Raw genomic sequence first — 11,038 nt, forward strand, 5'->3', positions numbered from 1 at the left:
TCTCTGGGAACATGAAAGTTAGAGAACAAACTCCACAATTTGTTCTTTTGCTTTGGGAATGACATTGAGGCACTTTTTCTTCCTGGGGGAGGAGGGTACAGGCCCAGAACAATGATAGGACTGGGAGTATCAAGAAATTGCTAGAATGATCACAACTGGGTCACAGAGGGGAGGTCTGGGGAGTAAGGGATTCTGCTCTAAGGGGGTAGTGCCAGAACTGGGAGGAATGTGGGGTCAGTGCCAAAGGAGAAGCATTATAATCTCATGTCCTCTATCACTTCCTCCCTTTCTCCTCTGCCCGCCTCCTGCCTCCCCCGTCCTTTGTCACTGTCTCTGACTCTGTGTCATTTTTCCTCTCCCCTTCACTCTGCTTCTCTGTTCTCACTGTGCTTTGATACTCTCTCACTGCCCTTTTCCTTCTCTGTCTCCTTCCCTTGGCGGATTCTCATATTCTGTCTTTCTCACCACCCTTGTTCTTTTTCTGGCTTGTCCCTGTCCTCTCTGAATAGCCCACCCGCCCAGCTAGTACTGGGGTGGCTGGGGCCAGTAGCTCCCTGGGCCCCTCTGGCTCAGCATCAGCAGGTGAGCTGAGCAGCAGTGAACCCAGCACCCCGGCTCAGACTCCACTGGCAGCACCTATCATCCCCACACCGGCTCTCACCTCTCCTGGAGCAGCACCTCCACTACCTTCCCCCTCTAAGGTAAGGACTGGGGTTGGAGTGAAGAAGAACCAAGACATGGGGGGGGGCTTGTGACCCCAGGCAGGATCTTAGAAATTTTCCAGGGCTGGGGGAGACCCAGAATTTGGATCCGAAGGGTGGGGACATAGCATATGTCCATTGACTCAGCTACCCTTTCTTTTGTGCCCTCCTTCCACACTTTCCCCTTATGCACCCATCCTTTCTCAGATGTTTGTAGGCCACTTTTGCTTTTGATCCTGGGGCTAGAATGATGTTTGCTTACATTCCTGTCCTTTCGCTCCAGCTCAGCTTTGGTGGGGTGGAGGGGGAGGCTATGCACCTACCGAGGGGTCTCTCCTTTGCAGGAGGAGGAGGGGCTGAGGGCCCAGGTGCGGGACCTGGAGGAGAAACTGGAGACCTTGCGGTTGAAACGGGCAGAAGACAAGGCAAAACTAAAAGAGCTGGAGAAACATAAGATCCAGCTGGAGCAGGTGCAAGAATGGAAGAGCAAGATGCAGGAACAGCAGGCAGACCTGCAGCGACGCCTCAAGGAGGCGCGGAAGGTGGGACTTCAGGGGAAGGAGGTGGCTGGGGAGCTTGGGACCCAAGCCAGTGCACCGGACACCAGGCCGGAGGAGCCTGGAATATCCTGTGAGAAAGGGGGCATGAGGCGTCTCTGCTTGCACTCCCACCAACATCCCCCCTCCTCAGGAAGCCAAGGAGGCCCTGGAGGCGAAGGAACGCTACATGGAGGAGATGGCTGATACTGCCGATGCCATCGAGATGGCCACTTTGGACAAGGAGATGGCTGAAGAGCGGGCTGAGTCCTTGCAGCAGGAGGTGGAGGCATTGAAGGAACGTGTGGATGAGCTTACCACTGACTTAGAGATCCTCAAAGCTGAGATTGAAGAGAAGGGTAAGGGGCCAGTTGCTGCTGGGGGCCAGATGATGGGCTTGGAGCTGTGTCTGAAAGTGTTAATGGTCTTCCCCAGGCTCAGACGGGGCAGCGTCCAGTTATCAGCTCAAGCAGCTCGAGGAGCAGAACGCCCGCCTGAAGGACGCCCTTGTGAGGTAGGGTCCCCTCCCTGCTTGGCTCCCGAGGCTCACTCTCCTGTCTCTAGATATATTAGAGTGCCCATGGCCAGTGACTGAGACACAACACTTTCTCTCTTCTCCCTCCCTGCTTCCCCACAGGATGCGGGATCTTTCTTCCTCAGAGAAGCAGGAGCATGTGAAACTCCAGAAGCTCATGGAGAAGAAGAACCAAGAGCTGGAGGTTGTGAGGCAGCAGCGGGAGCGTCTGCAGGAGGAGCTGAGCCAGGCAGAGAGCACCATAGATGAGCTCAAGGAGCAGGTCTGGGGAGCCCAGGCCCTGGCCCAGGGGACCCCTCTCCTCTGAGGCTTGTGCCTCCTCTTTCTAGGTACCTTTCAGCAGCCCTTCTCCCTGTTCCCTCCCTGTAACACAGGTGGATGCTGCTCTGGGGGCTGAGGAGATGGTGGAGATGCTAACAGACCGGAACCTGAATCTAGAAGAGAAAGTGCGAGAGTTGAGAGAGACTGTGGGGGACTTGGTAAGAGAGTAGACCCCTGACTTCCCACCCTGATGGAGGGCATTTGGAAGGCACTTGCTGAAGGAGGGATTGACGTGACCCCTGACCTTTGAGCAGGCTATGTGGCGAGCGGCCCCTCTCTGACCTGCTACCCTGACTCTGCCTTTCCTTTGCCCCAACCGCCTTGTGGCCTCCCAGGAAGCGATGAATGAGATGAACGATGAGCTGCAGGAGAATGCACGTGAGACAGAACTGGAGCTGCGGGAGCAGCTGGACATGGCAGGCGCACGGGTCCGGGAGGCCCAGAAGCGTGTGGAGGCGGCCCAGGAGACGGTCGCAGACTACCAGCAAACCATAAAGAAGTACCGCCAGCTGACCGCTCACCTGCAGGTGCCTCTGTACCCCCTGCTGTCCACCCACAGTCACCCCGGGCTCCCTCGTGACCCAGCCATGCCTCATCGCCGTCTCTCCTCCCAGGACGTGAACCGGGAACTGACAAACCAGCAAGAAGCATCTGCGGAGAGACAGCAGCAACCACCCCCGGAGACCTTTGACTTCAAAATCAAGTTTGCTGAGACTAAGGCTCATGCCAAGGTCAGGACTGGGGAGTGTTGGGGCATCCAGCCTGGCTGTGGCTGTGGGCTGCTCTGATGTGGGGTCTGGACTCCACGTGGCTGGAGGAGGGGATGCTTTGCGTGGTGGTCTGGAAGACTCCTGGTGGAAGCTTGTCCCAGAAGCAGGGGACCTGGTGGAACAAGGCATGATAGTTCCGAGGCTCTCTCAGCCTGGCTGAGAGCGCATCTACCTGTCCACCTCACAGGCAATTGAGATGGAACTGAGGCAGATGGAGGTGGCCCAGGCCAACCGGCACATGTCCTTGCTGACAGCCTTCATGCCCGACAGCTTCCTTCGGCCGGGTGGGGACCATGACTGCGTCCTGGTGCTGCTTCTCATGCCTCGTCTCATTTGCAAGGTATGGCCAGTCAGTCTAATCACGTGTTCAGCAGGACTCTGTTGAACTTGCTGTGTAGCAGGTCTGGAGGATGCCGAGTGAAGAGAGCAGTCAGCGTCCCTGCTCACAGAGAGTTTATCTTGTAGTGGAGGAATGCAGTCAGCTAAGTCCCAGATGGATGTGTATTACAGGCGCTGGGTTGTGAAGGGCGGGTGGCTTCTCTGAGACAGCACTATTGGGGCTCTGATTTAGATGGCAGGGTGGCACTGAAGGAAGAACATTTGAACTGAGACCCAGAAGATGACTACGAGTTAGTGGGGGGATAACCATCAGGATAGAATTCAGGTAAAAGGGTAGCAGAAACAGTCGCTTTAAGGCCGGAAAGAGCTTGGTCCCACTGGTTCACTACCCTTTCATCTTCACATCCCAAATCTTCACAACTGCCAGTAATCACATCATTATCCTTTCCCTAGGTGAGACTCCCTACCCATCTAAGAGCTGTTTCTGCTTTCCTCCTCCACATGGATCCATGTGTGCCACCCCCCAACCTAGTTGCTCAGTTTTGTGTCCTGTGTTCCCGAGTCTATGTTCTCCATCCTCTGCTCTGAGCCTCAGGTCCCTGGTGCTTCTTCCCACAGGCAGAGCTGATCCGGAAGCAGGCCCAGGAGAAGTTTGAACTAAGCGAAAACTGTTCAGAACGGCCTGGGCTCCGAGGAGCTGCAGGGGAGCAGCTCAGCTTTGCTGCTGGGCTGGTGTACTCGCTGAGTCTGTTGCAGGCCACACTCCACCGCTATGAGCAGTAAGTGACCCGCTGGCCCCTGCTCTGGGACCACAGGGCCAAGATTGGATGGAACTGAGATTGCCTGGCAGGCCTTGGCCTCAGAAGACCCTTCTCTGGTCTCTAGCGCCCTCTCTCAGTGCAATGTGGACGTGTATAAGAAGGTCGGCAGCCTCTACCCTGAGATGAGTGCCCACGAGCGCTCCTTGGATTTCCTCATTGAGCTATTACACAAGGATCAGCTGGATGAGACTGTCAACGTAGAGCCTCTCACCAAAGCCATCAAGTATTACCAGGTCTGGGGCAAGAACTCAGGCTTGGCACAGCAGGGAGGGAAGGTTTCTCTTGCTGGGGTTGTTGCCAGTGTGGCCGAGGTTGTGTGTCCTAGGCTGGCTGCTTAAGGCTTGGCTTGCTCCTAAAGGAACTTGCCTGAGGATGCAGCTCCTTGGGGACTCAGATTCTCTTACACCTCTGGAGTCCTATGATGACCGGGGCTCAAATTGTAGTTTGGAAAGAATTCTCCATCCTTCCAAGATATAAAGGCTGTCTCTCTGTCATTTCTCCTCAGCATCTGTATAGTATTCATCTTGCTGAACAGCCCGAGGACAGTACCATGCAGCTGGCTGACCACATTAAGGTGAGGTGTCTGGGCCAGTGTTTGAGCCCCCTGTAGAGATCAGCAGTGGAGGACATCAGGTCAAGAGATCTGGCCCTCAAGGGCCATCCCATGAGACTGGAACAGATCAGGGAAGCCAGAGAACCGACATCTTTGTTGGCGGAGGGTGGGGACTACTTAGAAATGGCGATGGCACAGAAGGGCTCCTGTTGGGGGCTGACAACCACACGTGTCTGTCCTTACAGTTCACCCAGAGTGCCCTGGACTGCATGAGCGTGGAGGTGGGACGGCTACGTGCCTTCTTGCAGGTGAGAGCACAGCCAGATCTCTTGGACCTCCTCTTCCTCGTTAGTCCCCACCTCCTCCCCTCCAGCCCTAATGCTGTCTTGGTTCCCCATCTATTTCCTGTTCCCTGAATAGGGTGGCCAGGAGGCTTCAGATATTGCCCTCCTGCTCCGGGACCTGGAAACATCGTGCAGTGACATCCGCCAGTTCTGCAAGAAGATCCGGAGGCGAATGCCAGGGACAGATGCTCCTGGGATCCCAGCCGCACTGGCCTTTGGACCACAGGTTTAGGGCAGCGAAGGGGGAAGGAAAGGAAGCTGAGTAGAAGCAGGAGGGGCCTAGAGCGTTGAGATCTGCATCTGGTCAGGGAACAAGAACGGTCTTGAGGTAGCTGGGAACTGTGGTGCGGGACCCAGGGTGGGCTCCTGACTCTGGGCTGTCGCACAGGTGTCGGACACACTCCTAGACTGCAGGAAACACTTGACGTGGGTGGTGGCCGTGCTGCAGGAGGTGGCAGCTGCTGCAGCCCAGCTCATTGCCCCACTGGCAGAGAATGAGGGGCTGCCCGTGGCCGCCCTGGAGGAGCTGGCTTTCAAAGCAAGCGAGCAGGTGAGCCTGGATGGCTGGGCAGAGGTGGTGGTGGAGTCGTGTGGCCAGTATGGGATTTTCACTGCTGCCCTTGCCTCTGTAGATCTATGGGACCCCCTCCAGCAGCCCCTATGAGTGTCTGCGCCAGTCGAGCAACATCCTCATTAGTACCATGAACAAATTGGCCACAGCCATGCAGGAGGGCGAGTATGATGCAGAGCGACCCCCCAGCAAGGTGGGTAGGGAGCGCTTTGGAGGATCCCAGAGGAGCCGGACTTTCAGAGCTGCTGCTGGTTGTGGGAGGGCTGGGAGGCGGGAGAAGGGAATCTGGAGAGCACCACCCTGCTTGGAAGGCAAGTCTTTCCCTATACCCAGCTCTTTCTGGAAGGAGCACGTTGGTGACCTCCTCTACCCATCCCTGCCTTCTGCTCCCACCTGACCCCTAGCCTCCCCCAGTTGAGCTGAGGGCTGCAGCCCTCCGTGCGGAGATCACCGATGCTGAAGGCCTGGGCTTGAAGCTTGAAGATCGAGAGACAGTTATCAAGGAGTTGAAGAAGTCACTGAAAATCAAGGTGAGGGTGTAGGGTAGGCTCAGGATCTGGGGGGCCAGGAAATGTTGCTGAGGTACAGGACAGCATTGAGTGTTGGGGATCTCCTGGGACTGGGACTGGTTGGGAATTGAGGGGAGAAGTGGCACCTATGATCAGCGGGGGGAGCACCTGTGGGCCCTTCGCAGCTTTCTAGCTTGAGGTCCCTCGGGCCCATGAGAGGATGTAAGGGAACTAGACACTCTGCCCTTGCCCAGGGGGAGGAGCTGAGTGAGGCCAACGTGCGGCTAAGTCTGCTGGAGAAGAAGCTGGACAGTGCTGCCAAGGATGCAGACGAGCGCATCGAGAAAGTCCAGACTCGGCTGGAGGAGACCCAGGCATTGCTGCGGAAGAAGGAGAAGTCAGGCACCTTCCCTGGGTCCCTGCTTATTCCACTCCTCCTTCCGGCCAACCGTTCTACCTCCTAACCCATCCCCCTACCCGGGCCCTCTCAGAGTGAGATTCTCCCCAGTGGAGCAGCTACCATTTTCCTTCCCCACTGCCAACCCCATTGTGTCACCCCAGTCAGAGCATGTGCTGCTCCTGGTTCCTCACTAGCAGGGCTACTCCGAGGACCTGTCAGGACTGAGAAGTGGGGGTGGGGCTCCGGGGAAGGGACACTGCCCAAGCCCAAATTCTCTTTCACAGAGAGTTTGAGGAAACAATGGATGCACTCCAAGCTGACATTGACCAGCTAGAGGCAGAGAAGGCAGAGCTAAAGCAGCGGCTGAACAGCCAGTCGAAGCGCACGATCGAGGGGCTCCGGGGGCCCCCTCCCTCGGGTATTGCTACCCTGGTCTCTGGCATTGCTGGTGGTGAGTGTAGTGGGACAGGCAATGTTGGCCCAGAGGAGATTGAATGGCCTCCCTCCTGTCCTTGGCCTCAGTTTGACTTCTGCGCCCTCTTACTGGATGTTCAGCCAGGAATGTGTTCGCCCAGTTTTGCTCTGTGACAGCTTTTTACCAGGCTTTTTACTTCCCCTGAAGATATGTGCAGAGACCCCCTGATCAAGATGGGGCATTACCAGCTTGTCCGTGGAGCTCAGAATTACAACGACAGTTAAGATTCTAGCAGTTGTCCCTTCTGGGTCTGGCCTTTCTGTGCCAGCCCTATATCCCAGAGGGTGATCAGCCTACAGCCGATTAGGCTAACTCTGTTGCTATATCCAGCCATGCCTCCTCTTGATTGCTCCTCTGCTTGCACTTTTTATTTCTCCCTACTGAGTTCATGTGGCTTTACCCTGTGGTGTGCTTGTCTCTTCCATTGCTGAGTTCTCCCATTTCCACTTGGGGCTTGTGTTCTGACCTCTGCCTGGTCTCTAGTATGGTCAGGGCTCCTTACCTGGAGTTTTTCTGGTTCTGAGGCCCAGTCTCCCCGGTTTTCCTGGCCATGTTAGTTCTTGTCTGCTCTGTAGTTTTTCAGTTTCTTTCTTACCTCCAGAAGACAGACTCCTTGCCCTGAAGCCCTCAGGATCTCCAGAGCTCCCTCCAGAACTCCAGAGCTATGCCTGTCTTGTCAATTGGCCTTCCCTAGGGTCTTGTTCCTATCAAAGCCCCCCCTCACTGGTGCCTCTTGTTCTTGGGAGGTGACCGACTATTTGTTGTCTTTGGACTCCTGTGGTACAGTTGGCTCCTGTTCCTTAGGCAAGGGGTCTCCAGAGTTACCACATTGTGTTGTTGTAGCACAGGCTTTCTAAACAGATACTGGTTCTGATTCACAAAACTTCCCACCAAAAAAGAGCATCTTTTGCCCCAGAACAATGGGGAACCCGAGGAACAGGGAATGCGGCTGCACCTTCAACTTCAGCTTTGCTGCTGCGGAACACTAAGGGGACAGACATCTTGGGGTCTTGGGGTCTCAGGAACATTCCCTCTGCCCTTCTTGGAGACGGAGTGTGAGGCAGGGCGCGGGAACGGCTCCTGCCCCAAGTGCTTCCTTCAGTGCACACTCCTGCTGCCGCTCTTCCTCACACTTTGCTCCCCATTCACGCAGGGGGCAGGGGCAGGGTCTTGTTGGAGGGGGAATGATGGTTAGGAAAGGTTTTTCCTATAGGTCATGTCCAGGATTCCTCTGGTGTGGCCCCTTAACCCCCAAGTTGTCTAACTCCTCTTTCCTCTCTTCCTGCTCCCCCATGGGCTATCCCGAGCACAGAAGAACAGCAGCGAGGTAGAGAGCTGACCTAGCGAGGGGTTACCAGGGCTGTGGGAAGTGGGTCTGGGGGAGCAGGGTAAGACTGCCCCCCTTGGGAGCAACCACGACTGGAGGTGGGAGTGGATAACGAAAGGGGATGAGCAGGGATGGGGCCCTTGTTCCATTCTCTCCACTTGGCGCTGATGACTCTTATCTTGGTACACACAGGAGGTGCCCCTGGGCAGGCTCCAGGGTCTGTGCCAGGCCCCGGGCTGGTGAAGGACTCACCACTGCTGCTTCAGCAGATCTCTGCCATGAGGCTGCACATATCCCAGCTCCAGCATGAGAATAGCATCCTCAAGGTGAGGGGGGTCACAGGAAGGACTGGGGTGCAGGTGGAGTCCACCTGCCCCATTGATGATAGGTGGCAGGGCCTTCTGTCACCTTTTACCACCATTCCTCTTCTTCCCCCAACAGGGAGCCCAGATGAAGGCATCTTTAGCAGCCTTGCCCCCTCTGCATGTGGCAAAGCTCTTCCCCTCACCTCACGAAGGCCCTGACAGTGAGCTAGCAGCTGGTGCACTGTATCGTAAGACCAGCCAGCTTTTGGAGACGTTGAATCAACTGAGCACACATACCCACGTAGTAGATATCACTCGTTCCAGCCCTGGTATGGACCCACCAACCCGTGAGATGAATAACGTACCCCCCTCTCTTTGCCCCAGGGCTGTAACTCCTACCCAGGCAGCTGCCGTATTGTAGAGGCTCTTCCTTGCATTGCTTTCTGGCCTCGGTGTTCAGTTTGCTTGATTCACCCGTTCTCTTATGGACCTGCTCCACGAGAGGGTCTAGGATCTGCACTTCTGACCCTTAATCCAATACAACTGCCTGCCTTGGCCTTAGTGGGCCTCACTAGCCTTCCTTCCCCACAGCTGCCAAGAGCCCGTCGGCCCAACTCCTGGAGCAGGTGGCTCAGCTCAAGTCCTTAAGCGACACCATCGAGAAGCTCAAGGTTAGCTCAGACCCTGCTCTTCCTCAGTCTACAGAGTTTGCTTCATAACGTTCCCTGCTGGAGCTCTTAGCACATTCATTTCCATAATCACTCCCAGAGTTCCTCTGGGCCCAGCCCTGCTCTAGACAGCCCACTGGGGAGGAAGAGGAGGGCAAGGCAGGGTTCCTGCCTCAGAAGCTCACTGTCTTGGTGCAAACAGAAGACAGATTTTCATCAACAAAATGGGTTGAGCTAGGATCATCTTTCGAGTGTGGGGTTTGGGTACAGCTTCTTCACTGCTGAGATCACTGTGGGGTAGAATGGTTGGGGATGGCTTCCCAGAGGCTGTAGAGTTTGAGTTGGGCTTTAAAGGATAAGTATCTGTAAAGTAAGGATGTTGGGTGGGGATGGGGTTGTAGGTGAGAGCAAAAGTATGGTGACAGAGAGGACCAGGCCCCTGCTCCTCCTGATATTAGTGTCCCTGTGAAACCAGGAAGATTCTGGGCTAGCCTGAGGGGGTCCCCTAAGTGAACGCTTGTTCTACTCCTTGCCAGGATGAGGTCCTTAAGGAGACTGTATCTCAGCGCCCTGGAGCCACAGTCCCTACTGACTTTGCCACCTTCCCTTCGTCAGCCTTCCTTCGGGTAAGAGGGAGCATGGGAAGGAGGATGGGCAGTATCAAGGCCTCAGGTGGGTCCTTCCCCTCTCCCCCAGAATATGAAGAGGCCTTTGGGGTCTCAGGTCCAACAACTGCACATCCTGAGTTAACTGGCCAAGTCTTACTTGTAAGCAACTCAGGAGTGCTTGCAGTGCTTCCAGAAATTCCAGTATTTTAGCAGTTAAACATCTTTTATGACTTTTGATGCCAGGAGAGGCTCAAAACTCCCTTGTCAGACTGATTTGGAACATGTGGTCACCATAGTCTAGGAGCCCCAAAGTCCGTCTCACGGGGGCTGCCTTTGTCTCAGTGCTCAGGGTCCCTATCAGTGGTACACAGCTCAGGTGAGCCTCTGACCTGGGGACCTCTTCCCCTTGCCAACTCCCAGGCCAAGGAGGAGCAGCAAGACGACACTGTCTACATGGGCAAAGTGACCTTCTCGTGCACAGCTGGCCTTGGACAGCGACACCGGCTGGTGCTGACCCAGGAGCAGCTGCACCAGCTTCATGGTCGCCTCATCTCCTGAGTGCTCCTTCCGCCCCATCCACCTCTACCCTCCGCCCTCTGGGTGTCACTCTGCCTGATGCACAGCCACCTCAGCTAGTCCCCATTGTAGAACTGTGTGTGCACAGCTGTTCCTGCCCTGTTCAGCTTCACTTCCACCTGTCAGTGCCCTGCCCCTGCCCCTTGACTTGGGTTCCCCTATTTCCATTCCTTGGCCTCTGCCAGGATTTGCTGTTCAGCTGCTCCCTCCTTCCTGAGGGGCCTCAGGGCACGTGGGGGGTAGGCTGAGACCCCACCACCAAAGGTTCAGTGAGGTCCCCCTGATAGAGGACTTCACCCCTTGATTAAAGCAACTCTGCTTCAGTGCTTTCTGTGTGGTCTTGGGAGTGGGACTTGGGCCTTTTGGTTCAGAGCAGGAGTGGAGGAGAAGGGATGCTGAGGAGGCTTTGGCTGTGCCAGATTTGAGGGCCCCTCTCTGTAGAGACCAGTGGAGCAGTGTGCCCTTCACATTTACGTGTGGTAAGTTACTGTGAACAAGGGGAAAGGGGCTAGACCAGGGGCTTGGCACCTAAGTTCTTTATGGAGTTAGGGCCAGGACTTAGGTTCAGCCACCCTACCTCCATGCATCTGTCAACCAGTTCCCACTCACAGCAGAGGGACGTTTCCAGAATGCAAACTGGGCCACGTTATTCCCTGCTTTAAATCCTGAAATGGTTCTT

The 11,038-nt window shown here is 55.7% G+C and overlaps 1 protein-coding gene across 9 annotated transcripts in view; it reads left to right on the top strand.

The window, feature by feature from the left end:
• DCTN1 (dynactin subunit 1) overlaps positions 1-10,682 on the top strand; it is a 29,597-nt gene extending 18,915 nt beyond the window's left edge. For 5 of the 9 annotated variants that reach the window (XM_073897511.1, XM_073897506.1, XM_073897507.1 and 2 more), the window contains 25 exons: positions 510-701; positions 1,046-1,243; positions 1,392-1,596; positions 1,673-1,751; positions 1,875-2,034; positions 2,147-2,251; positions 2,429-2,620; positions 2,708-2,824; positions 3,051-3,203; positions 3,821-3,981; positions 4,088-4,256; positions 4,529-4,597; positions 4,822-4,884; positions 4,997-5,146; positions 5,309-5,470; positions 5,553-5,684; positions 5,896-6,021; positions 6,255-6,397; positions 6,685-6,851; positions 8,188-8,202; positions 8,395-8,528; positions 8,644-8,836; positions 9,099-9,178; positions 9,712-9,801; positions 10,204-10,682. In XM_073897511.1, coding sequence (XP_073753612.1) covers positions 510-701; positions 1,046-1,243; positions 1,392-1,596; positions 1,673-1,751; positions 1,875-2,034; positions 2,147-2,251; positions 2,429-2,620; positions 2,708-2,824; positions 3,051-3,203; positions 3,821-3,981; positions 4,088-4,256; positions 4,529-4,597; positions 4,822-4,884; positions 4,997-5,146; positions 5,309-5,470; positions 5,553-5,684; positions 5,896-6,021; positions 6,255-6,397; positions 6,685-6,851; positions 8,188-8,202; positions 8,395-8,528; positions 8,644-8,836; positions 9,099-9,178; positions 9,712-9,801; positions 10,204-10,341 — 3,393 coding nt within the window. In that variant the 3' untranslated portion in view covers positions 10,342-10,682. The remainder of the gene's footprint in view (positions 1-509; positions 702-1,045; positions 1,244-1,391; positions 1,597-1,672; positions 1,752-1,874; positions 2,035-2,146; positions 2,252-2,428; positions 2,621-2,707; positions 2,825-3,050; positions 3,204-3,820; positions 3,982-4,087; positions 4,257-4,528; positions 4,598-4,821; positions 4,885-4,996; positions 5,147-5,308; positions 5,471-5,552; positions 5,685-5,895; positions 6,022-6,254; positions 6,398-6,684; positions 6,852-8,187; positions 8,203-8,394; positions 8,529-8,643; positions 8,837-9,098; positions 9,179-9,711; positions 9,802-10,203) is intronic. The other 4 variants (XM_073897508.1, XM_025868369.2, XM_073897512.1 and 1 more) reach the window with 2 other exon arrangements.
• Positions 10,683-11,038: the final 356 nt, after the last annotated feature.

Source organism: Callorhinus ursinus, unplaced genomic scaffold, assembly GCF_003265705.2.
Source record: "Callorhinus ursinus isolate GAN/ISIS: 27379988/994484 unplaced genomic scaffold, GSC_fseal_2.0 scaffold10, whole genome shotgun sequence".
NCBI lineage: Eukaryota > Metazoa > Chordata > Mammalia > Carnivora > Otariidae > Callorhinus > Callorhinus ursinus.